The following is a 27,591-nucleotide window of genomic DNA, read 5'->3' as shown; positions in this document are numbered from 1 at the left end:
CTCTAAAACAGAAAAAAGAATAAAATTATACAAGCTCAAAATGAATAGCAGCTATAACTTAAGTACACAATCACTCTTGATAACAAACATTTGTTTTCCTAGAAAATGCATTGGGGAGAGTGAGAATTAAATTTGTAATAGAAATTTACACTTTAAAATATCAGCTTATATTTATGTCAGACCTGAGTTTTAGCTTTCAAGGTAAAAAGGGTATTTTTGTAATATTTAAAACTCTTTAAACTCCATTTGAAAATTTGTTAGAATAGATACAGGTTTTGGCGATATCTCAGTTGATTGTATGTTCAGATGTTGAGACTTGTTTGCCAGATCACTCGTTGTAAGAGTTTTCTCAAATTAAACTGATTTTTGGATAATGAATTACTAGAGGCAACTATAGAAAACGTTAGACATACTTAAGTATGGTTTAAAATGTGGCACAGATCGGAAAATAATTAAAACAAAAAGTAGATTCCCACATTTTAGGTCACCATTAGTTCACTTTTGTAGCGCATTTTTGTGGTTGCTATATTGTTCTCACTGTATTTACGAATCTTTTGTATACTCTCCATATCTGTACTGTCATGCTTTATTTTTCTCTCTCTCCTTTTCTCTCTCCCTTTCCCCTTTACCTCTCTCTGAATTGATCTCAACCTCTCTTGATCTAGACGTTTGTCTAGTAATACCCACCATCTCCTGATAACACATCAAAAACTCATAACAGTTTGCAGTTTGCTTTATAGGATTTATTTTCTATGAGGCTCCTGCAGGTTACTTTGGGTACCATAATAGATGAGGTTACTGCAGTAGGTCTCAAATAAGATCTTAGAAATGAAGTTTTGTTTTACTCATTATTATAAACTGTAGTTCTTGTTTGCTATTTTTGAGCAGTCATATTGATGTTCATTTTTCTTCATCCTTAAACAATTTTCTTTCCCGATGAAAGCTTACTTTCTTAGGCTTGAAATTTGGGGCTTTTTTATATTTGTTCAAATGTAATGTAAATACTTCTTGGGAATCGTAGTATATATGATGTTCCCAATCTATAGGGCTGTGAAATCTGGCATTTTAAACCACTGAAATAAAACATGACAGGCAGCATCCATGAAGTATTTACAAAAGTATTACAGGGGCACAGAAAAGAGGATTCTCCTTGACCAAGTGTAGGAGGAAGAAAATAGCAGGCTAAGGGGAAAACATACAAAATGTGAATAATGGAGAAATCATGGCTTGGTTAAAAAAAAAAAACAAACAAGCAGAACAAAACAAAATACAAGTGTGTTTGGTGCAGGCAGAAAAATGTGTTAAGAGAAAAAAAAGAAAAAAAAAAAGAGTCGAATATTTCAGAACCGGCCAGCCATTGAGGTTTTTAGTTGGTGTTTAGCCTGATCATATTCTTGTTTTCATGCATTACGATTACTGTTATAAAATAATATATTGCACAATGAAGTTGACTACAGGAAAGTTTTTCATGTGAAATTTACAGAATAAAAGAAAATCGTGTATGATAAAGACCTAAATCAACACAGTGCCAGCAGGACAAAAAGCCTGGACAAGATACACGAGGCCCTCAGCCTACTGGCTTGTGTGCGTTTATGCAGATGTGTGTTGGGGGGACAGCCATGCAGTAAAGAGAATCAAAGAAAATGCTAATGTGCTTACCCTAAATGAGTAAATAAATGATGTTTTTGTAAGAAATAAAAGACCAATACTGGGCAACATAATAACAGTGAATAAGTAATTAATTTGGTATTTACAGGATAAGGACAGGGAGAAAAAAGCGCCATTAACCACAAAGACCAAGAACAGAATTCACAGTCCAGAGAACTAGAAATAACAATAGCCAGTTATCTGCTATAATTACTAGGTCTTTGGATAATGATTGATTCAGGAGTTTTAGATAATAGAATTAGAAGGCCAGTAGGTGAGGAATGAAAATCCAAGACAATGCATGCCTGTTTTTTTTTTTTTTTTTGCACATACCTTTAGAAGGTTCATGAGCAAAGCAGGGAAGAGGAATAAGGCTGCCTGAGGAAAAATTAAGTTTAAGGGAATTTCAAGCATTTTAAATTTTAAAATATTACTAATTAAATTTTTAAATTTAATACTTTAAAGAACCCCTACAATATAGACTAAAAATCCAAAGAAGAAAAGATGTTAAATATAAAGTTGTAGTTGCTGGTGTGAGCTCTACTTAGCAACCAAATAGAAGATGTACCCATTAATAACAAAGAAGAGAGGGGCTGGGGATTTAGCTCAGCGGCATAAGCGCCTGCCTTGCAAGTAGGCAGTCGTGAGTTCGATCCCTGGTACCGATAAAAAAGAAAAAGACCAAAAAAAAAAAAAAAAACAAAGAAGAGAGGGCTAGAGGGAAGAAGGATAAAATAACCACTGTGCTAATCAAAAAAGAGAGTACAAGAGAGATTAGTAGAGGAATCCTGAACACAATCATAGATAGTTAATCAGGTGAAACGATGTTGAATGCTAACGTGTTCTTGAGCATTAATCATTACCACTCTAACATTTGATTTAGTTAGAGGGCAGCAGAAAATTCACAATGAGTTAGTGGGCTCTAAAATTTTAGAGCATAACTACATAAAAAAATTGTCCTTCAGATGCTAATATATGCAGAATTTTTTGTATCTCCTTTCGATTAAATATTAAATATGCATTTTATAAAAAGCCTGTAACATTTCATATTTAATTAGGGTATCTATTTCCAAACCCATTTTGGCTTCATCTTACCCCAAACCAATGTGAGAGTTAGGGATAGGGCTAGGGTTAGGGTTAGAGTTTGATCAGAATCATAAAATGGACAAATTTAACCAGACTGTGATGTATCTCAGTATATTCTTAAGAAATAATATCTCGGTATTCTCAGCTATCCCACTGCCTTGGGATATTTTTGTTGGAGAAGTATTTTCCTTTCACAGTCACTGATACCTGGAAAGCATTCTTTGCCCCTAGAGGTGAAATTTCTGTACGAAGAAAAATAAATAGAATAAATACTCATTCAATATTCCATCTTATACAGCATGTAATATTTTACACATGACAGATTGTGCCTTCTTTTTGTGGATTTTTCATATGAGCATGTTTAAAACTGGTTGTTGTTTTTTTTCAAGCTTATCTAGTGCTAATTGTATAGATTGTCCAATGTCTATAATTCACCAACTTTATAGACAATGTCATTACATTTTACTCACTTGATGATTTTATGTCTGTTTTAGTTTAGCTTTCCTTTGGAGAAAATCCTATAGAAATTTCAGAGACTACCCAAAAAGGTTTCTGATTATCTATCCAAGTTAAATGTTTTAGAAAATCTTTCAGTGCTTTGTAATTTGTAAAGAAGTGCATAAAGTGAGAAGTAAGTAATTACTTCCTAATAGAATATCAACATCTCATCTTCTATAAGTAGATACTAGTAAAATAACCGAGTATAAAGAGAAAAAAACAGTAATGACAACATTATAATCATAATACATGTCACACATCTACATTACTTTTTATCTTTCTAAGTAGCCCTTTTTTCCCTGAAATTTGATGTTCTTTTCTGGAGGCTGGTGGGTTAGAGTTTTTGTGGGTATTTTTTGGTTTTGTCTTTTTTTTTTCCTCAGTTTTCGTTAGCACACATTTGTGGTACACAACGATTACATTTATCATGGGGAGTTTGCAGCTGTACCTAATACATCTTAATTCTTTTTGTCCCCTTTCTCTCAGCCTCCTCCTTACTCCCTCCAACTCTGATTCTACTTCTCATTTGAAAAATCCCTATTTCCATTTTTTTAATTCAATCTCACTTGACACTTTCACAGAACTTTCAATAGGGAGGTTATTATGGTATTTTATGAATGAAAGATCCATAGCTCAGTGATCATATTTTTTAGGAACATGACAAACACTTTAATCATTTCTAGAACATCATTTTTATGGTACAGTTGTGAACAAAATGCTATAAACTACTGCAGCAAGACTAAATTCATTTACTTAAATGAAGTACTTACCTCTATGAAAATTTGGCTAAGAATAAAGATAAAAACTCAAAGTGACCAAAAAAGCAGTCAAGCAAAATTACAGCTGGCTCAGGCCTACAATTGTACTCAGTATCTAAAAGACAAGTACCTAGCAGCTTCTGTTTATTTGTACCACAAAATTTGTTAAATATGGATACCACAGTAACAACTTAATTTTTAATGAGATTCAGAAAACAAAAATGCTAAATATTAGCATAAGTAAACAAAGAAATAAGTACTTGGAAGGCAAATTTGAATTACTACTGGAAATAGGAACAACTGAGTGATGAAAGGTTCTCCAGTAATGTCATGAAGAAAACATAAAGAAAATTACATAACAAACAGAGAATCATATGTTTCTCTCCTAAAGTTCTTCAAAACACACTTAAAATTATCTTAGCTTCAAAATAAGTTATTTCTATTGTTTCCCACCACCCAGTAATAAAATGTGTATTTGAAAACACACAAAGCTATTATGTATTATGAAGATTAGGAAGAGAATAAACAGTGACAAAACAAATAACATTTGCATATAAAAATATTTATTTAAATATAAGTTAACTCTCAAACCATTTAAATGAAATGAAAAATCAATCAGTTGAGTAAGTGGTCCCCACTTGCCATCCTATGTTGAGTGTATATGGGCATGCGGAAGCTGAGATGACCCGCAGAGCTCTTTACTATACTTGCACACTTTACTGCTGCATACAACGTGGAGTAGGGAGTACATGTGAAAGGAGTGATGAGGAGGAGATACATGGGTTCGGTATATCATAAAGGCTGGAGCACACTCCAGTCTCACTGACTTGTCCCAATGTAACATAGAGATGAGCAGGCTTAGGACAGCCCCAGACGAACATTCTTCCCTCAGGGAATGGACAACATCCCCCACTTGTTATCTCAGGCTGCTTCTTTCCTGAGTAGTTATCAGGTGCCCCTGACCCATGAGGCCTGTAGTGCAAATTTTCACAGATAACTTTTTTTCCTCACTGCTTGTGCCCACTGGTATTGCCCATAGCTCCAAATTTGAGAAGGGCAGAAAGATCATATTTTTATTCTAGTTTATGTGACTCTTCCTTGGTCTTACTAGAGTATCTCCAAAAATAAAAATGATAGTTTTTGCGTTATAGTGATTCTAGTCTTCATTGATATACATGAACGTTTGCAATTCCTCCTAGGTAGATTTTAGATCATGTTACACTAAGGAATGTTTATAAGCAAACCAGCTTGCCCTTTGAAAGCCAAATTCCATTAATTAAACACAGAAATTTACTATGATGAAATTGTCCTTCCCCAGTTCCTGAATTTTCCCAACTAGAGGAGATGGGAGTAATGGGACCAGGGCCAGGGTTTCCAAAATATACTTGGGAACACCAGAGGGAATTCAGATAGGGAACGATATTTTCAAATTTCAGAGGAAACATAAACATAGTCTCTTAAAACTAATATAGAGTTTATATTTCATCTTTAAATCATGACATTTTATTCTGTGGCCTACCTTTGCAAAATAGGGTTGTGGGTAGGCTCTGAATAAAAAGCAAGTATAAATAAAAGTTGACATAGAATCAGAAATGAGACAGGTAATCTCCAATCTTGTTCTAAAGTGAGAAGTTACATGCTGCTTAATAGGTGCGAAATTGTTAGGAGGACCTTGATTAAATTGTACTAACTATGAAATAAGTAGAACTGCTAGCTACTTCTTTTGGCCAAAGGAGTGCTATTTAAAAATAAACAAAGGAGACATTAAGTGTGTTATGAACTAAAAGTATTTGAGAACCTCTGTATTGTACTATTTGTGTCCTTAGATTTGAAGCCAAATGAAATCTTTGTGTGAATAGAAATTGTAATAAAACAAAATAGGTTCATAGCCATGAACTTTTAGATGAACCGTGGAGAGCTTATTCTGCTTTGAATTCTGTGAGTCCTAAGTAACCAAACTCTTATTATGAAAAATGGTCCTATTTTAGTAACAATCTAGGTAGACTGTTACTTTCTTTCCATTCTTGTGAGCTATCTTCTATCTAATATTTGTCACTCCAGATTGTTGATGCAGCCACTAACACTACCTATTAAATCTCAAGAACTCTACTGGCAAAACACTATAAATCCTTGGTAACCAGATAACTTTTTACTGGCTTTTTTCCCTCTTTACCTTTTTTCTCATTTTGCATCTTTATCCTTTATTAAGATGCTGAGTTGTTTTTATTATCATCTCAAAACAACAACAACAACAACAACAGGAATGAACTAGGATGTAACTCAATAGGAGAGCATTTTCCTAGCATGCATGAGGACTTGGGTTCAATCTCTAGTGACAAAAAGAAGGAAGGGAAGGGAAATGGGGAGAGGTAAGAGAAGCAGAAAGAGAGGAAAGAAGAAAGGTAAAGAGTGAGATAGTTATAGATACAGAGAGAGAGAGAGAGAGAGAGAGAGAGAGAGAGAGAGAAGCAGAGAAACAAAAAGAGTTCTATGATGGATAAAGTATACATTAAACATGTTTTGTTCAACCCATGAACTAAGAAATGTAAAATACCTTTGTATTAAGAAACTCACAAACTAAGAAGTTTAAAATGTCAGTGAAACATACATATTCTATTTTTAGTCTCATGCTTTAAAACAACACAAAAAGGAAGGCCAAATGTTCTGACATTTTGAATGGTTTTATTTTTTAATCCTACAGGATAAAAATAATGAATTTCATTGCAGCACTACAGTGAAGATGTAACCATGTCTGGGTACCATTACACTGTGTTCTAGTTTTAAATAATAACAAATTTTATGAGTTATATATACTGATATTTCATGATTACCACAGCTAGAGTAATAAATGTAGCCTGAAGTCTTAGTGGTTATGGAGAGATAAATATTACTCATGAAGATTTCTTATAGTACAGAGAAAAAGAAATTTATCCTGGCAGAGCATGAAGCTCATCCATTATTTCTATCATAAGGCCGCTGTAATTATGTTACCTTTGGGGAGAAATTTGTTATAATATATACTTAAAATGTTCTTTATTTCCTTTATATCTACTAAGTTTCTCAGTGTTTAGAGTCAAGTTTTAATTGGGAGGGAAGATAAAACTAAGGCACATGAGTCTTACTGAGTCCTTTTCAACTCCTGTCTATAAAAGAAAGTGTGAAAACAAAATATTTAAATTTGTATATATGTGATTGCATAATTATGCTTTTATCCAGACTTAATACTTTATAGAGGTAACATCTACTTTTTATAAATAATATGAGGGGGAATAGTATAACAATAATGGTGATTGTCTACAATCACATAAGACATCTGATTCCTGTTAGAGAACAAATCAGGGTCAACCAGGTCATGCAAGACAGCCCATTTTTCAGTGCATACCAAAAGAACACAACATCTGAGAGCAATTTTTGAGTGAAATTAATTAAAATTAATAAATTATGAAAACTGTCTTCAAAGAAAAGAAGCTGGATGTTGCCCCAGTGCCATATGGGCCTAAATAAAACAACCATAGCTAGAAAATACAGGTTCCTTCTGCGCTTGGAAGTTGCAGAGGGCAAATGGCCTTTGCAAAAGAGCATCTGGTTCATCTACCTGTGGACAGTGCACCTGGTGCTCTCACTTGCTTTCTTATTTTAATGCTTCTTTTTTACATAGTAAAGAAGACTAAATAAAAACTACAGTCCAGTGTATTGCAAAATGAAAATTTTCTGAACTTTAAATCTTAATTGTGGTGGTGGGGCTGGGTAAGATGGTGGCAGGGTGCCGTGAGAAAGGAGAAGGGTGATTTCCATTGGAAGTAAGATCTGTGTCCTTCCGCATTCTAGAATATATTAACTAGCTGACATTTTAGAATGAGTATCATTCTTTCATTCAGTGGGAAGACATCAATAACACCTGTTACATATCAGGGAATCATTTGAAAGCACCACAGATTTATGGAAATAATGCCAAAAAATGCTTGGAGCATTTGTGTCTTTATGTAGTTTTGTTTAAAACTCTAGAACGAAAAGAAAAGGAGACACACAACTGATACTGAGACTTCTGCATAAATATGTTTCCACTTGTACATCAGTCACTTAAAATATTTATTTTGCTTTTGAGCTTTAGCTCTCTCGAGGATCTTTCTTAATGTCTCTTTTACTGTTCTCTGATCCATATAAGGAGAAATAATCCCATTGCTGGAGCATTTATGCGATATGTTTCCTTGAGATAAGACATACTGTGTAGTATTGCTAAATCATTATGTCTAGCTCTCTGCAGTATGAAACATTTAAAGATTATTACAAACATAAGCATGAAATTCTTATCACATTTTTTCTTCAGAAAATCCAAATTTGGAATGCTAAATAGGCTTTGCTCTTAGACTCCTGGCAATCGGTGAGATGGTTGGGGTCAGGGAAGATGAAGATTCCATCTGTTCGCTACACTTTCTGTCAGGGATTTTGCCGCATTTCTTTTAATTGTCTTGAAACTTTAAGGATTTTTCGTAACCTGGGTCAAGAAAAAAAAAAAGTGCTGTCTCTAAATACTGGCCAGTCTGAAACTCTCTCATGAGAAGCAGACAGTTAAAAGCAGAAAGAGAACATAACAGCCAGTGGCCTCTCTACAAATATTGTTGTTTTGTGACTGACAGAAAATCATTAAGCAGTTCAGAAAAGATACTGTCTCCTAGTAAATTTCATGAATGATCACAAAGTCAAAACATTTAAACTTCATATTTCACTTGCAGGAAAAACAAGGCTGCATTTACGACTCAACGTTTCCATTCCTGTTTGGTACTTTAAGTGTTTAGGATTTGTTATAAGACCAGATGTGTTTGCTTGGCTGGTGTTATTTTTTTTGTTTGTCCATTTGTGTCTGGCTGATATCATATTGGACAGCACATAGAGTATTTCCATGATTGCAATAATCAGCTTTGGAATGGGGCTGTAAATTAGTTTGAATTCATTTAAACACACAGACAACAGCATTGTTGAAACAAAATAGTACTTTAAAAGCCTACGTTCAAATCTAGCTACACTGCACATTTCCATACATTGAAATTTCATGACCCATTAAAATGTCAAAAGTCACCTCAAGAGAGACTTAGGTTACTAATTACTTTGTCTGTTTAAAGGACATTAACAAGAAGATTCCCACCAAAATATACAATTATTTTGATTTTAAGAGGAATTTTCACTTAATTAAAAGAAAAGAGCAAAATCCTAGAAGAAAAGAGAGTTTTCCAAAGGAAAATGGTTGACTTTGTTAACTACTCATTCCACGGTCAGTATTGACGAGAACCAATGGACATTCTCTTAGGTGAGCCTTGGACCTCAGTCTGGCATTTGGACCTCAGTCTGCTGACCTCTACCATTTGTCATGGGCACGACTATCAGTGAGTCAAGTTGTTTCTTGCCTGGGAGAGAGAATATGGCCATCCATTAGTGCAGAGTGTTAAGATACTTCATATTGGTAGAGGTCTACACCTTGCACACAGTAGGCTTTCATAAAATGTGTTGGTCTCCTATTTGATCAAGCCCTTCTTTTTATCTACTGAATTTTTCTACCACCTGTCGACCTTTTAAACAGTTGTTCTGGATACCCATAAATCTTCCACCCAGGAACCCATCCATCCTGGAGAAAATCCAAGAGAACAGGGTGACTGACATTTAAGAACAGGCTTGTCAAATAAGATCAACAGTGAAAGAAGAGCTTGCTCCTAGAACACAACGTGAGAGCACTTCTAAAAGCCTGCCGCTGGATGTTCAGCCCTTTCTGCCTCCTCCTTCCCCTCCCTGGAAGAACTCAGATCAGGACTCACAGCCATTGAGAATCATGGTGACATCAGCACTCCTGGAAACTCTCCAAACAGTGTTGATGCTTATTAAACAAAATAGTTCAATATGCCTACTGAACATATCTACTGTGCTAAACACTTTTTAAATTAATAAAATCAGATATTGTTGCTATATAATTTCAAGGATATTATCCTGGCCATCACAGAACTTAACAAATTGGAGCACATTTTTGGCATTGTAGATTTTCTATATAAATCCGAAGTTTATCTTATAACACACAGGATTGCACTGCAGATTAGGCAGCTTTTGTTTGTGTGTACAATATATCCTAATTCGATTTGCTTTTTGTCAGTGCATGCATTTAACAAGGAATATGAATACACGCTTGAGCCAAAGCTTATGCATTTTTGTTTCAAGGATTTTTTTTTTTTTTTTTTCTGGTCATAGATCGATTTAAGCCTTAATTCCTTCTTTGTTTTTTTCCTGACATATGACAAATTGTATACACTTACAAAGTTCAATATAATGTTTATATGTAATCAAATTATTAAATCAACCTAACATTTCCATCACTCCTATATACTATTTTTTGTGATGAAAACATTTAAAATTTACTCAGCATTTTTCAAGTACTATGCTTTATTATTGATAATAGTCAATAGTCCTACATAAATCTCTTGAATTTTATCCTCCTATGACTGAAATTTTCTACCATTTAACCTACATTTTCCCCTGCCAGTCCCATTCTTACTTCCACTCCCTCTTTCTGTAAATTCATGTTTCATTTCATTTTGTTTTGTTTTGTTTTAGAATTGACATGTATATGACATAATGTGGTATTTGTCTTTCTGTGGTTAATCTCTGTAGTCATAAATGAATGACAGGACTTCCTTTTTAAGGCTGACTCTCACTCCACTGTGTGTGTGTGTACTGCATATATATTGCTATATATACATACATATATATATATATGTGTGTGTGTACATATATTGTAAACTATCCTTTCATCTGCTGATGGACATTTGGTTGAGTCCAATATTGACTATGTCAATAGTGCTACAGTGAAAATGGAAGTATAGGTATCTCTTCAGTACCCTGAGTTTATTTTCTTTGAGAATATATCCAGAAATAGTATTGCCGGATCATATGGTGGTGCTATATTTTTTTAATATTTTGATAAACTTCAGAATGGCTGTAACAATTTACATTCCCACCACCAGTGCACAAAGGCAGTCTTTTCTCCAATATCCTCAATAACATCTTTTATCTGTTGCTTTTGGTAAAAGCTAATTCTTACAGGTGAGTGGTGACATATCTTTATGGTTTAAATTTGCATTCATGAATGATTAGTGAGGTGAAGCACATTTTCATATACTCCATTGAACATTTCTTCTCCCATTTTGAGAAATGTCGGGGCTGGGGATTTAGTTCAGCGGCATAAACGCCTGCCTTGCAAGTGTGTGGTCGTGAGTTCGATCCCTGGTACTGATAAAAAAAAGAAAAAGACAAAAAAAAAAAAAAAAAGAGAGAGAGAAATGTCTATTCAGGTTCTCTGCTCATTCTTTAATGGGGTGATTTGTCTTCTTGTTATTGTTTCTTAATAAAATTATTAAAAGTACTATATTAAAATAATATTAAAATATTAATATATGACATATTATATTATATTAAAATATTAATATATGACAAATCGATTGAGTTTTTGAAAGGTAGATATTTGTATCTAAGATCACATTTTCTAAATTTACGTGAATGTTTTTAATCATATGAGATATATGTTATAGTGTAATGTTTAGAGATCAGGTGTTCTTTAAGGTTTCCCGTGAAGTTGTATAGGCAAAAAAACACAATAAACTCTTTTAATATCAGTAAAAATGGTAGTTTCCCACCAGTTGCAGTGTCCTCCCTCATCTACAAACAGAAGGCAGGAAACCAAAATGTTTCTGTTTAAAGATTGCAAGCACACAACATTTTCTTCAGATTTTACAAACACACATATTTACATATAAATGTTTATATACAAATATGCTATCCTCATATGTCTTTGTTACATATGATATATATATATATATATATATATATATATATATATATACTCTTGTTATGGAAAAATGTTACTTAATTTTTGGCCAGAATAATATACATGATTTTAAAAAACCAAATTTTATTTTATTTTTTATGATTTTTTAGGATTATAGGACATGAAAATCAAGAAGTGTACAAGCTTATTTTGTAAGATTTTTGGCAATATGTTTTATTGTTTTGATTTTGTTGATTTTGCTCTTTTGCTATTTTTGCATTTGTGTATAATTTCTATTTATTGTCTTTAAGTATTTCATGAAGTAAAAAATATACTAATGAGTAAGCACTGCTTTGGCATGAATCAGTGTGTTCTAGTTGGAGAATTTTTTAGTATTTAAGTGCAGAACCCTGGCATACGCCTGAGTCTGAATCCTGGCTGCATAACTTCATGGGCCTGTGATTTGGTGATCTTTTTGGGCTTCCCTTTCCTCTGCAAAATAATTTAATAAGAGATAATCATTGTAAAGTATTTGTACAGTGCTCGGCACATTGTAATAATTTAATAAATATTAGTTACCATATTGTTTACAATAATTTAAATATTAGTTACCTTATTGCTTATGATAATTATTATTACTCATGATTATCACCATTGTAGTGTTTATCATTTCATGGGATATCTGTAATCTGGATTTTTAAAAGAATTATAATAAAATCTTGTTTTTATTATGTGACTTTTTTGGCTTTTTTAAAAGAGAAAAACAGACAAATCAAGAAGCAAATAGTCAAAAAAAAACCCAACAAAAGCAAAATGACAACAAGAACAATAACAACAAAAAAAATGACTGATAAAGGGTTTCAAAACATGATGATAAGGACTTATCAAAAATACTGTTTTAAAAAAATAATGAATAATGGTAACATTACAAACTGCTCCTACTGCTGAAACCAACAAAGACGATGTTTCACAGTTTCACAATCTAACTTTGTTCTGGAATTATAATCTAATGTGCCATTGGTAGTTTTATAGATGAAATTTGCTTCAAGTACTCTACGTGAATAGTTTAGGTATCTCACCAAGATCTCTGTAAGAAGGATTGTGTTGAGATTCCTCTTTCAGTTTCTTGTCTATGTTTCTGACTTCTCATTTCAGAGAAAATAAAGTGAAAAAGAGTAAGAAACACAGAAATAGGGGCAGAACAACAAAATCCTAGAGAATAGGCAATCTTAACTCTATTGTCATCCCTTTGTCTTCCTACTGAAAAACAGAAAAATTCACAGTGTACTATGGGGCCTGAGTTTCCTGCCCCCAGTGGCCCTGGCTTAGAGCCCAGCAAGACCTGCAGTTTGGGAGAGAGAAGGGGTGAACTTCCTAGGCCTGAAGTCTGGGCAGCACATGGTAACTAGGCAACTGTCTGACAGGAAGCACCTCCTTCTACATCCTGACTCAAAACCAGTGTGACACTACTTCCCACAGTGGCCTGCAGTGCCTCATCCTGTCTGTTCCTAGAGTTTCTGCTTGTGTGCGTTGCTGGGACTGTTATTTGGGCACCTGTCTCCTCGTCCCCCACACGTGTGTACACACACATATAGTGGCAAAGTAAGCTTTTTCCTGAGCTTCCCCATCCCCACTGTCTCCCCACCTGTGCCCCACCAGTACTGTGCTTCTAAAGCATAAAGGCTGTTTTTCTCCTTGAAAGAGATCCCAGATGCTATTAAAGTTTGCTGTTATGTATTTTAAAGAAGCACATGATTAAACAATTATCTCCCAAAATTCATGTAACCAGGGAGTCCAGTTTCAAGTCTCCAGCCAAAACTGAGCAACTGTGAATCTAGCTTTTCAGTCAACCATAAAGTACACTAACAGCCTCTTCCCATCTTAAGAGCTTTAATTAATTGTGTGATATTGTAAACCGCTCTAACCACTCAGTTGGCTAAGGTACTGTGCTTTTAAAATTTAATTCTTTAAAAAAATGGTTCAATGCAGTTTTCAGAATTTTTTTTATTTTTTTATTTTTTTATTTTTTTTTTTTTTTTTGTACAGGGGATCAAACTCACAACTGCATGCTTGCAAGGCAGGTGCTTATGCTGCTGAGCTAAATCCCCAGTCCTTAGGAAGCTGGGGCTGACGGATTTCTTACTCCTAGGAGTTCAGTGCCAGCCTTGGCAGCATAGAAAGACTTCACCTCAAAAAAATAAAAATAAAAAGATAATAAAAGAATAAACTCACAATTTCTTTAAGCCAAATTTTGTATATAATAACAAAATCTTCTATTTATCTACACCACCAGATGTTTTTCAATTCTGATATACAAACTATATGACATACTTAAATGACATGCTCATATGATTTATTTTCTTCCCTAGCCCATCAAGCTGACACTCAGCCCTGTCCACAACAGCTTATTTGCTCCTCAAAATCAAGTAGATACAGTATATGGCCAATCTTTTCTCTTATAACATAACTGCCATCTCAGAATAATGATTTTTAAATGACATGTTACATTTTGGCACCACTGAAGTATGTTGACGATTAGTATATAAATCTATTGAAATTGTCTTTGGTTTTTAAACTTCTAACCCAGAGCAAACACTGCTCAGTTTTACTGATCTATTCATTGATTACAAGAATGTTTGCCTCCAAATGAACTCTTAAATAATGGTGTATATGTACATGTGTGTATATGTGTGTGTGAAAAGTTATTAAAAAGCTTGAGAGTTTCTGCATTTTTGTATTCATGCTTTCCAGAAACTGAAAGGGATTGTTTTGTAGGAGCAGACAGTGAAATCATAAGAGGTTAGTGGCATGCCAGATATGGCAGTAAACGAACTGTGAGGCTTTGAGACTCTTAACCCAGTGGGCTTCAATTTTCTTATCTGTAAAATGGGAATAATACCACCTACACTGAAGCATTTTTGTAGAGAGCAGTGATACTTTACTTAAATACACACCATAGCATTCTTGTTGCTCTTGTGTATGATTGCATTTTTCATAATTGTTTTAAAGAACCTGTAATGTTGGCACCTTTCCTGTCTCAGTTAGACTGATTTAGTTTAATGTCCCAACTCTGTCCTCAAAAAATGTTTTCCCTAGCTTCCATGTTATCCCTTCAAAGCCCTAGTTCCTTACAGATCTGTCACAAAGTGTCAAGGGATCTTCTGAACTAAATATTAATTCTCTTTGCAATTTCCTAACTGCGTAGGAAAGCAAAAGGCATTGGGATATAGAAATCCTTACCATTACTAATTTTTTCTATAGCTAATATTTATTGAACATTAATTGTATGCTAAGTATGCTCTGTACTTCACATTATTAATCCCAAACCAACACTCTGTGTATACTTTATTGACAGATGAGGAGATCAAGAGAATGAGAAGTTTAATAACTTGCACAATTTATACACTGAATGTGACAGGGCTGGAATTGCAACTCAAGCTTTAATCAGAGTAAAACCCATTTCTTTCACATGTTCACAAGGGCTCTATGAACTGCTTCCTGGCTCCTCCCTTGCATTTCCTGCTATGCATTTTCTAGAACCTTTAGGCTACTCATGGTAGCTGTTCTGATGCACAGTCATTCCTACTCAGGTCATTCTGCTTCCTCAAATGTATCTCCTTTAGGTTGCTCCCTCTGGTGCATTGATTTCCTTATCACTTCAACAGCTAGTCCCCGTTACTGTGGGCCATTTTGCTGGGTTTGCCCTCAACAGAGATCTTTTTATTGATACCCCAGCTCTGCCATGTATTAGCTTTCATACCCTTTCTGAACCTCGACCTCTTCCTCTATAAAATATGTAGAAAACCTGATGTCCAACTTTTCTAATCTAGAATTCTATAAGTATGACAAATGACAGATGTCCCTTGGCAAATATAAATCTGAAACTAATGGATTGTAGAATGATATCTGCTTCTTTTGAAGTGTACATTTACACTTTTATCTACTCTTTCTCTATATGATCTGATGGCCCCCATAATAACTCTCGTTATGAGCAGTGATCTAATTTGAACGTTGTCTGCATTCCATTGTGCTACTGAGTGTTTCCTGAGTGTCGTCTAAGGCCACTTGGATCCTTTCCAGATGTTTGCAACTGAGCAGACAATTCAGGTGCACTGAACATGAGGGTCATGGTTTCTCGTGTTCCTCCAAGTAGAATGCTGTACAGCTATTCTTGCCTTTCCCTGTACCTTCAAGGCACGTCATGCTGACACCTTGCTCCTGTATACCAGGCATGGGGTAGAGATTGCTTTAGCAACAGCACACCCAGGGTAACATTTCTCCGTAACCACAGGGTAACATTTCCAGGGTAATTACAGTGGCTAGGACATGAGTCAGTTGAAAATTTCACGGCGTTTTTATTAGTGTCTGATGCAGTCCCATGTCCTCTACAGTTCCTGGTCTGCGTAAGAGACTTACACATGATGGTGTGGAACACTTGACACTGATCAAGTGTTAGGTGGCCCAGGGTCCTTCACAGAAGCCAGTCGCACCCCTTGCTAATACCTACAATTCAAGGCCAAGAGTGAAACTCAGGCCCCAGTCCTGGAACTCTGTTTCTGCAAATGCATGTCCCGTGTGCCTAAAAAGCAACAGTGACATTGGTGGATGATTGAGGAGATTCCTTCTGTCATTACTCAGGGAGCTGGACAATGGCTTACATCCTTGAAGACATGTTTTTAACCCAGTGACTGGGAAGGACTTATGCAGAAGAATAAGGATGGAACTACTGTAATTCTCTGGGGATTTCTGAAAGTGGAACTTGCCATTTAATATTGATCACAAGGGTTTGCAGAGTGGTTGGTGACTTCTAATACAGGATTTGTTTTCTTTTTCAGACATGGAGATGACTTGATTGTGACTCCATTTGCTCAGGTAAGCACAGATTGGCAAGTGGGCAGGCTTCTCAGATAGGGAAATTTAACTTGGGGATTTGTTCTAGTACTTAATTTAATTTCAAGTCAAATGCAAATAAAAATATGAATTACACAGTTCATCTAGCAATGCAAAGCAGTGCTACAGAATGTGATTTTGACCTTTATGGACTTGTTTTCTAGATCCTTAAAGACCCAAAATGTGTCTTTACTTCAAATGGCAAGTTACCTCTGAGATACAGGAATTAAATGGGTCCAAATTTCCTTAACTGACATAAACATAAGAGGCAGAAGGCTATATCATGGATTAAATTACACTTAATTAGGTACTCGATCAGTGCTTGAAATTCAATAATCCAGTTCATCCTGTTACCTTATTTACTCCTTTGTACATGCATTATTTGTGCAAAGATTTAGCTAAGTGGTATGTTTACACTTATTCCTTTTAGGCCTACATACCATCAAAATATTTTAATCACATGAAATAGAAGCAAAAATGTGATCAAATGACATAAAAGGTTTTGGAACATATATAAAAGTATGAATGACTAGATGTTCTTGGTATAGATTAGTGTGCATTTAACTCTACCTACACATAAGATTCACCGCCAGTGCTCCTATCACAGGGTCAAGACTTTACCTGATCAATTAAACCAAAATTTGCAGGTCAGTTCCAAGCATCCATGTTTTTCAAAGGTCTCAGTACTTTTCCATTGTGTGTAGTGTACAAGTTGAAAGGCCCTGGTATAAACAACCAGGTACAGAATAGAGTAAACCCAATTTAACCTAAGTAACAATGCAGTCTTAAAGTCAACATTTATTGATTTAAAAATACTAAATATTGGACCATGGCTATAACTCAAGCAGTGCAGACGCCTGCCTGGCAAGTGCAAGGTCCTGAGTTCGATTTCTGATACAAAAAAAAAGCTAAATATTGAAATATAAATAATCCTGAGAAGTTACAAGAATTATAATTAGAATTATGTCACAATTAGACATAGCACCTTGGGAAACTCATGGCTTTTAATGTCACTGAATTTTTGCAAATCCAGTTTCCTCTTCTATTAAGCAAAGTATCTATTAGCTGATGCATAACATTGTTACAAAGGTGAAATAATACCAGCTTACAAATGCTCAGAATAGTTGCTATAAAATATATTTAATTAATTTTAATTATTGCTGGTTTAATCATATAGATTTTGTCTCTAAAATGTCATCATAAATATTATTCTTAAAATAAATAATGGCAGTATTTGGATAGTAAGATGATGTACATTTCATCCAGTTTTAAAATTTTTTAAATAAAGACCAAAATTGTAATCAATCAATAGGCAATGTAATGTTAATAGTGATTTTCTAAATTAAGGCAGCCAACTAAAAATACAATATGCTCATCATCCTTTCAGATGATTACTATCCTGACTGCTTAAGATTTGCTAGAGATCATGATTTCCTCTGTCTTGATGTCCAAAAGAGTACCTGTTTTAATCAGATTTTATGATAGCAAAAGTTATAAAACTAAATATTTTTAATTGATTACTCTTGAGAATTTAGTTTCCTAAGAGTGGATAGTGATATGGAAAGAAAAAATTAAGACAAATAATATTAATAATCATCATAGTAAGTAGAACCAGTCATTCTAATCTGAGTTTATTCAGACAGATACTTTTTATTTCTAAAATCTTAACATGCTATAAAAAATGAATGTATAATAAAAACTGGAAAACTTCTCTATGTGATACCTTGACTTCTGACTTCAAGTCATTTTTACTTCACTAAGAAATAGGTTAATAAATTCAGCTTGGTCTCTACCATCAGTGCTCTTAAATTCTAAAGAAATTGAGTCATTTGCATGATTAAACAATTCTCTAATTTACCTATAATTTCCAAAAACTAATTAGACTTTAGTATACTGATAAGTTTGCATAAATATATATAATGTTAATAAGCTCTTTAATTTAAAAATAAATGTAATATCCTTGAAGTTGGAACTTTTGAGTACAAACCAACTCCATGCAATGTGTAGACATATCTGATGGCTGAAAATAATATTAGGAGTCACAGAAAACTTCGCTTCTGATTAGTTAAGTGTCTCATTCCCCTGGGAGAAGGTCCAGTAGTCATTGCCCCAGAGGATGCAGATTTTTTAAAGTTAATTCATCACAGTTTTCACCAGTTGGCTTTCACTTGCATGTAAAATTTGGAAAGTTCTACTGGAATATGAAAAAAAAAAATCACTGATAAATCCGGAAGTTTCAGCACCAATAGAGAATGCTTGGGGAAGTAGGTGACCAGAGACCCAATTAACATCAATTCATCTGTGGCTTTTGCTTAAGCCCATTTGGGATCTAACTATCAACTCCTAATTTTTTTGGTTATACAAGATAGAGCACTTACTGCTTAATTCTAAATATTACAATACTAAAAGCATAATGTGTAACTTGAATACCAACACTACTCAATCTAGTATACAAAAATTACTTTTGTCAGTGTACAAAAAACTACTGATTTTAGCTGGTTCACTTAGGAGAAAAGTTTACCAAATAGACCAAAGAACTAAACCGTTTTCCAACCATGCTTTAGGCTTCAGAAATTCACAGAAGTGTTGGTAAGAAAGCCATAATGCTTTCAAAAGAAAATACTGTTGCATAAAATGTTTAGAAAAATAAATATAAGCAGAAGGAAGAAAATTTCACAGAATTCCAAGCCCCCAAATTAGCTACTGTTACATTTACTTTCTTCCTATTAGGCTTATTTTTCCACGCATTATTCTCTCTTATGACTTCTAAAATAACCATACACTGTCTAAAGTAGTAAAAGATTTTCTTCCAATCCCAGTATCACCATCATCTTCCTCCTCAGAATCCATTTCCTTTCCCTTCCCTTCCCTTCCCTTCCCTTCCCTTCCCTTCCCTTCCCTTCCCTTCCCTTCCCCTCCCTTTAGTACACCTCTAAAACGTGAAAGTATCTTCCAAATCATGCTTTCCTGTGAATCACAGAGAATAAAATAGAATTTAGGATATCATGCAAAGATATATCCCACTTTGCTTTCCATGGCTGAAATCTAAAACTTCTTAGATAGATGAGTTTCAGAAAAGATCTTCTAATATCCATCCATGTTTTATTCTAATATCACGAACACCATCAGAGTTAAAATTTCCTGCTAGCTTTTAACCTAAACTCTTTTCTATCATCCATTTTCTGTGCTTTCCTCTACATGAGAATCACAATTTCCGTGATGCCCAGAAAAAATAAAAAAATGTCAGCTGCAATTTGTATATTTGAATTTAGAACTATTCTCTGATGTTTGTGGTGAAATCTTTTGTTGCGAACATCTCCTTAGTCTCCAAGGCTGGGTTGAGTGTAGAGAGGAACTACGCCATGCCAGTGTCATTGTTTTTGTCCTTCCCATGACTATAATAACACTTTGGGTCCAAAGAGCACCAAAGATGCACAGTACTGCTCAAACTTCAGACCCCCTTCTCTGTAGTCAGCTGCCTCTAGTCCTAGTCACATTATTTATGACTGTGGCTCCCTTGTAAAACTCTCTAAGTCAACTAGAGTTCTCATCTGGAAGTATATAGTGTTAAAAGAAATGGAGTCTTTAATGAAGAAAAAGGAAAAGCCCACCAGAATATTCTGGATCCCTGGGGAGACCCTTACATCATTCAGATTAAAGAGATTTGAAAATAGAAGGTGTGAACAACTGCATAAATTTTCCTTTCACCAAATTACAGCATGAAATACTTTTAGGGGGAAAAATGTGGTGGTTATTAATGCCACTGAACATTACTACTCTGTTAGCAATAGGACATTACCAGCATTTTTAAAACGTCCTGCATGTCTTAATTTCACCCAGCAGCAGGAATCCTATGGCCTCTTCAGAATCCCCAGATCTGATAACCATCAGGCGCTCTCTGTTAGGCAGTAGTAAAAATCCCATTTCAGTGCTTGGGGGGGTGGTGCAGGAGGCTGCTGGAGCTGTTCTTTACCCTTCACTGATATAAATTACAACTTGCATCCTCGTAGATGTCTGAATTCATAGTAAATTAAATAAGATGAAATTTTCAATAGATTTTTGACATGTAAGACCAATTTCATATGGGAAGATGTTGGTTTTTCCAATCAAAATGAACTTTTTGTCTTATAAATGATGCTAACTTCAGTATAACCCAGGTAAGGAACTCTCACCTCACTTTAACCACTCTCCACTGCCCATCCCTGCATCTCATGGTCTGTGTTTTACCCCCACCTAGTGGCACAAAGTGCATATGGCTGAAACAAATAAAACTGTTTCTCACTAGGCTATTATGTTCAGTTAATATTTAACTTTTCAATGAAGCCCACATTTTTCTCCTGATTACAGCGAATTCTGTTGCCTAATAAATTTTAAAACACCTAAAAAATCTGAGAGTTGTGTGTGTAAATAATGTCCCTGCCCCACAGACTAATATGTGAGCCATCTCTGTCCAAAACCTTTGTGTTTCGCCATCAGGATTTCTTCCCTAAAGTAGATAGATAGATAGATAGATAGATAGATAGATAGATAGATAGATAGATAGATAGATAGATAGATGGATACATAGATACATAGATACATAGTTAGATAGACGTATTTCATCATTTCTTCATTTGGAACTTTTTTTTTTACTTTGGCCAATCACATTTTTACTTGGAGGTATAAAAGAGAAAGACATGTCCTCAATTTCTACCACTGGACTATGTGGAAGAAATCTCAAGTACCTCTTTGATCAACAAGGAAGAAAAATTAGCAATAAAGCTCTAACTCCACCCCTTAGAGAGCTGATTAATTTAGGGGAGTGAGAGCCACCCTGAAACAAAAGCAAAGAGAAATCCAGCCTTAACTCATGGGGTGCCAGTAAAAGTTTCCATTTCTCCTCAACTCCTAAAGCAACAGTTCCCTGTCCTTTGTGCCTTGCAAATGCAAGAGAGCCCTTAAAAAGCAAACACAATAATATTTGTTGTTTAAAAAAATTCAATCAGGCAGGTCCAGGTTAATACCCCTTAAACGATGAGTCTGAAAATGCTCTTAATATTTCTGCAGGCTGGGAATATAGATCAGTGGCACAAGTACCTTCCTGGCAAGCACAGGTCCTGAATTCAATTTCTGTACCAACAAAAAAAAAGAAAGAAAAGAAAAATACACTTGTGCAAGTATCAAATTTGTCATAGTGCAGAGGGTAATCATTAGCACTTAATCTAAAATTTATAAAACACTGTTTTTGTACTACAAAAACGGTGCATAACTAAGGAATGATGCATCTTCAAGTTTACTTACTGCAGCAGTGTTTGTAAAAGCATACTTTAAGGGCCAGCCTGAAAGGCAGGTGACTGCTGACAGTAGCTGAATGCCTGAAGGAAGGACAGGAGAGAGATTTTCTCTTTTCACTTTTCATTTGAAAATATTTCATGCATATAAAAGAAAATATCTAGGGACTATATAAATAAACATGATAATACTATAATGAAGAATTTTAAAAGTAGAGCAGATTTTAATGCTGTGTGTTTTCCTCCAATTCTATCAGTTTGCCTCTTCTCAGAAATAACATTTTGATTTTGTCTTTTATCAAGGTAGAGATTTTGCTTAATAGCTCTCTTTTCTGTTTAAATTCTACAGAATGCTGGGACATGAATTATTTAAAAATACATCCATAAAATTACATTAAAATCAAAACAAAATAATCCAGTATTTTCATTACTATAGTAAAGGAAAATTGTTCTATGGAAAATATTTCTTTCAGAAAACTTTTTTATAGGAATTAATTTCCTTTCAAATGAGTGTAGAACATGAATTACATGTAATATTACTTATTTTCACCATCAATTGTAATGAACTTAAAAACCATGTATAATAATAAAATTCTCAGAATTCTAAGACTAGAATTTTTGCCTAGATAAGGGATAAATTAGCTGCCACTATAATCTTATTTAGAATGCTTTATTAGTGTGTTTGATATTCACTTCTTACATGATAAATTAAGCCCGAGTGATTTCATGACAGTGGGTCATTTATTCAATTTGTTTCCGCATCATTCAAGATTTCATGCCTCTTAGAAGACACGATGGTCTGAAGTCAGCTGTTAGCCATTGGAATCCTCTATTCCATCATAGGCAGCATGACCTTTCAGAGTGTGAGTTGTCTCTATGTGATAATGAGCCAGGTTTTTCCAGTGACTGAGCTAATCATGGTTGGCTCTTGAAGAAGCATCATCTACTTCTGCAGGGAAATGTTGTAGGTCACTATTGCAAAGAATAAACTGCTCCCTTTGACTTGCTTGGATTAGTATCAACCCCCCACAAAAAAGTGAAATTTTCATCTTAAAAAAAAAGAAACACACACACACACACACACACACACACACACACACACACCTGTAGTCTAGATCTGTGTTAGTTAAAACACTTTGAAAGGGGCTGAGGATTTAGCTCAGTGGCATAGGCGCCTGCCTTGCAAGCAGGCAGTCATGAGTTCAGTCCTCGGTACTGGTAAAAAGGAAAAACACCAAAAAAAAAAAAAAAGACGACAACAACAAACAAACAAACAAACAAACAAACCTTTGAAAACAGTTCCAGGACCCTTGGAGCAATTAGAAATTTGGGAGTCGGCTTGGTTTACCACTGATGGACAGTAAGTGGATTCTGCATGTGTTTGCCAGATCGCTAACCAAATGAACGGTGCCATCATGGGCCTGCAGTTATCCAGTGCTTCTTGCATACCAGGCAGTGCTCTTGGCGCCTAGCCTGCCGTTTCATATAACCCTCCTAATAGTCCTGTGACGTAGGTATCACTCCAGGGTCACATGCAAGGAAACTGAGGTACACAGTTTCTGTAAGATGTTGAATTTTATACATTTAATATATTAACAGAGCTGGGCAGTCTGACTTGTTACATGGTACCTACCAGGACATTTGATTTCTATGCCTTGAATAAACTGAGAGTATCATTTGGTACTAAGATCACTTGGAGTCCCAACCAATATGAGTTCTGTTTTGGGGAAATGTGGCCATTCTAGGAGGAAGTGAGGGGCTGCAGGTTCTTGTCACTTTGCTCTCAGTCTTATGTTCCTTCAGTGTGCACTTTGCAGGTCCAAATGGAATTTTTAAATGCTGTCAGAGGTGGTAGAATCCACTTGTCCTGCCTTGTCACACATGTGGATAAATGTATTGTATCCATGTATTCACTTATTGAAAAAAAGCTTTACTGAGTATCTTCTGTTGGCACAAAGCAGTAGCATTTTATATAGGAAGTAATACCCTGACAACTGTTTATAACAGTTCAGTAACCCTGACTGACAAAGGCAAAGAACACCCATGAACTAGCTTGAGAAGCCATGTGGCAAAGGTGAAAAATACCATTTAAGATTTATATAGCTTTTTGACTTGAAATTATTGAACTCTTGGCGAATTTTTGAAGACAACTTGGGAGTTATTTTAATTTTGGGAGTGATTATGGGAGTTCTCTGTTTTCCAATTTTAATTTTTTATTACTTACATTATACTATCTCATATCTGCAACCATCCCATATGTATATTGTCTAGGATATTGTCCTGGTGACTAAAAAATTCAGAAATCCTGTGGAACTGTTATTATGAATACACTCATAAATAGGAAGATTTCTGGAAAATCTTTTCAGTCTGATCTCCATAGATTTCGTATGAATACACAGTCTTGACTTAGTGCTGAGAGATTCTTCATTAGCATATAAAACTAACTGTAAGACATACCATGTTTTCTCTGTAAAAATCTTTTTAATTGCATTTAAATTAAATTTAAGTTGCACCAGTTCAAGGAGTTTAAAGAATTCATTTTTGTTATAGGTCCTGGCCAGCCTGCGAACTGTACGAAATAACTTTGCTGCATTGACTAATTTGCAAGATCGAGCACCAAGCAAGTAAGCTGTGCCTTTTGTTTGTTTGTTTCCTCTTTCTTTTTAAACTTTTAAATGTACGTTTCTCCTCCATTCAGATACAACTCAAGGCAATGTGAGCTTTCTCTGAATCACTGCCATGTTGTCTAACCATGTACACTAAATCATGAGATGCCTTGTTAATTTTCTATAAATACTTTGAAGTGACCATTGCAATACCAGAAATGAAACAGTGTGACAAATAAATATGGTGATTCCATCGGTCAGAAATCAGCTGGCATGGTCAGCTCTTTGCCCAGTTATGTTCTTACACTCGGAGTAACTTTATAGGTTTGGTTTACCTCATAAGTTAACCACAGCCAAATAATCTTGTCAAGACTTAAAGTCACCTCAGAGTCACCTTTCTAAGTCTAAAACAAGAATTAATTGCAGAAAACCCACATCAAGCAATTGTCTGCTTTTACTGCTTCTCAGATCAGCAGCATTCATGGAACAGTTAATAAATCTGTTAATAAATTGTAACAATTAATAAATTGATATTTTAGCTATGGAAACCTTTGAAAGTGGAAAAGCTGAGATGTGAAGTGATTATAATATGGAGGTCATGATAAAGGCAAAAATCTTTTTTAAAAATTAATTTGTAAGATTAAATGAACAGCTAGTAAGTTATTAGTCAAATATCCCTTATTTTTTAAAAACTATCGGTAACAAAATATTAAAACAATCAATATCAAAGAATTTTGCAGAAGATAAAACTATATTAGTATTAGGAGAGTAAATAGAAATTTAACTTTGCAAGTGTATAAAATTTCACAGTGTTTGTATTTCTTGAAGAATTATGACAAATCTGAACCTTCCTTTCCATAATAATATAATTTACCTCTCAAATTCATAGTTCATTACTAAAGAAAGTTCAGGCCTTTTGCAAGTACTTTTTTGATAGAACATGGCTTTCAAAATAAGTATAAATGCACAATACAAATAAATAGAATGAACTTAGAACCTCCAGCTCCCGGTTGTATTTTTCAGGGAATACATTGTCATGGTTCTGTCCCCTCAGCCTACACAATGGCTTTCTTCCCCTCAATGATCAGGCTAACAGCAATTCATTCTTGGGTGGCATGCATTAGGGACATTGTCCCTGGAACTACCTGATGGAGGCACACACCCTCAAGTCCAGACTAGCTAATGTGGTGCTCCACCTCCATCTGATTGCATCCCATGCCACCTGTCTGTCTTAACTCTTGTCTTGCTGTTATTTCTCTAAGTCCCCTATTTTTTTTCTTGATCTGTCTAATGTCAATTCCCAGTGAATGGGAGCTGTAGTTGGTGCACATGTGTATTCCCAGTGCCTATCATAATACATAGTAATTGCTCTGCAAATGCTTGTTGGCTAAAAGAGCTAAGTGGTAATTCAGCATTTGAAACCTGAGGGTGTACTTCGAGGAACCCATTCTTTGCCAGTCATATTTCCTATGTCATGTGGACAGCTGTACAATATCATACTGATTTTAGTAGCGTCTTGGGGTTTTTGACATTTAATAGCTCCAAGAAGTCTCAGATCTGTACAAAAAATGAAATTGTTGGTTGTTGTTCTCCAATATTTTGTCTCAAATTTCATGCAAAATATCAAAGTTATCTTTTTAAGCAAATTAGAAACTAAATCCCTTTAAAGCTTCTTTCAGATAGGGTCACCTGGGTACCAGCATCTAAACCTGTAGCAGAGAGAAAGTTAATCATAAAGATGTAAAGATTCTGATCACACTGTTCTGAGGTTTATTCCATACAAGGCAGAAGTTTTCAACTTATTTATAGGAACAAATAGAATAAAATGGAAAAAGAAGGACAGGAATTCACACCTAGGAGGCGAACTTACATTTGCTTTGACCAACTGTACAATAGGCAAGGTGCCATCTAACCAAACAGTATTACCTGTTATAATCTAAGTGGAGGTTAGTGGAATCTGTCTTGTAGTCAGTGTGGATTTGTACGTATCTCCTTTACTAATTCAAACCAGACTAGTTCCTGGCATATCAGAATAGTAGGATTCATTCTCTACAAAGATGTTCATATTTTAAAAAAAAGAAAAGAAAACCTCAATGATGTATTAAGTTTTCTGTTTCTGGAACAGAATACCTGTCACCCATAAATTAAGTGAGAGTTTGGAGGTAATTTTGGCTCATGGTTTTAGAGGTTTCAGTCCATGATTGGCAGCCCCAAGGCAGGAACATCATGGTATAATGTGTGCTGAAGCAGAGCTGCTGACTTAGTGGTCAGAAGCAGGGCACAAGGGAAGAGCACGAGTGAGAAATACATTTACACCTTCCAAAAGAACAAGGCCAGTGACTGGACAAGGCCCGGAGTCCCAACAGTGCCTTTTAATATGAGCGTCAGTGGCTTGATCCACTGATATGTGTAACAGCTCCATGATTATGCCTCTTTTCCAGGAGTCCCTTAATCCAGTCTGTTTGGTAACTGACAAACTGAATATCCTGATGGACATTTCTGGTTTTTGTTAATTCTTTTTTTTTTTTTTTTTTTTTTTTTTTTTTTTTTTTTTGTCCTTTTCCTTTTTATCAGTACCAGGGATCGAACTCACGACTGCCTGCTTTCAAGGCAGGGGCTTATGCCGCTGAGCTAAACCCCCAGCCCCCTTTTGTTAATTCTTTACTAGTGCTTATTGCCTAGTTCTCCCTCGCTCCTGGGACTCTTTCATTCTAGAAGTGAGTGCTGGCTCATCATTCATTAATTGAGGTATCAGTGTAACCATGGAGCCAGTGACTAATATTTTCCACTTGTTGTTACTTGCTGAGATGTCAATTCCTGAGTAGGATTATGGGATTGATAATTAAGAGTACATAATTAGTAATCATTTGTTTTTCTAAAACTACAGAAAAGTATAGAAATACTTATTTGATACTTTTCCAAAACAAAAGTAAATATTTTTCTAAATGTTTAGAACCAAAATGCAGAAAAAAAAATATTTTTCTGTATACTAGTATATAGAAAAGAGCTATTTCAGAGCAACATTTTAGAGA

At 35.0% G+C, this 27,591-nt stretch overlaps 1 protein-coding gene across 20 annotated transcripts in view; it reads left to right on the top strand.

Annotated features, from left to right (window-relative positions):
• Positions 1–27,591, top strand: part of Pde4d (3',5'-cyclic-AMP phosphodiesterase 4D) — a 1,361,839-nt gene that overhangs the window by 1,156,643 nt on the left and 177,605 nt on the right. For all 20 annotated transcript variants that reach the window (XM_063258692.1, XM_063258681.1, XM_063258684.1 and 17 more), the window contains 2 exons: positions 16,629–16,665; positions 24,504–24,577. In XM_063258692.1, coding sequence (XP_063114762.1) covers positions 16,629–16,665; positions 24,504–24,577 — 111 coding nt within the window. The remainder of the gene's footprint in view (positions 1–16,628; positions 16,666–24,503; positions 24,578–27,591) is intronic.

Source organism: Cavia porcellus, unplaced genomic scaffold (genome assembly GCF_034190915.1).
Source record: "Cavia porcellus strain 051 isolate PalLab524CR breed Dunkin Hartley unplaced genomic scaffold, mCavPor4.1 scaffold_11, whole genome shotgun sequence".
Lineage (NCBI taxonomy): Eukaryota > Metazoa > Chordata > Mammalia > Rodentia > Caviidae > Cavia > Cavia porcellus.
This window is presented reverse-complemented; position numbering and strand designations above follow the sequence as displayed.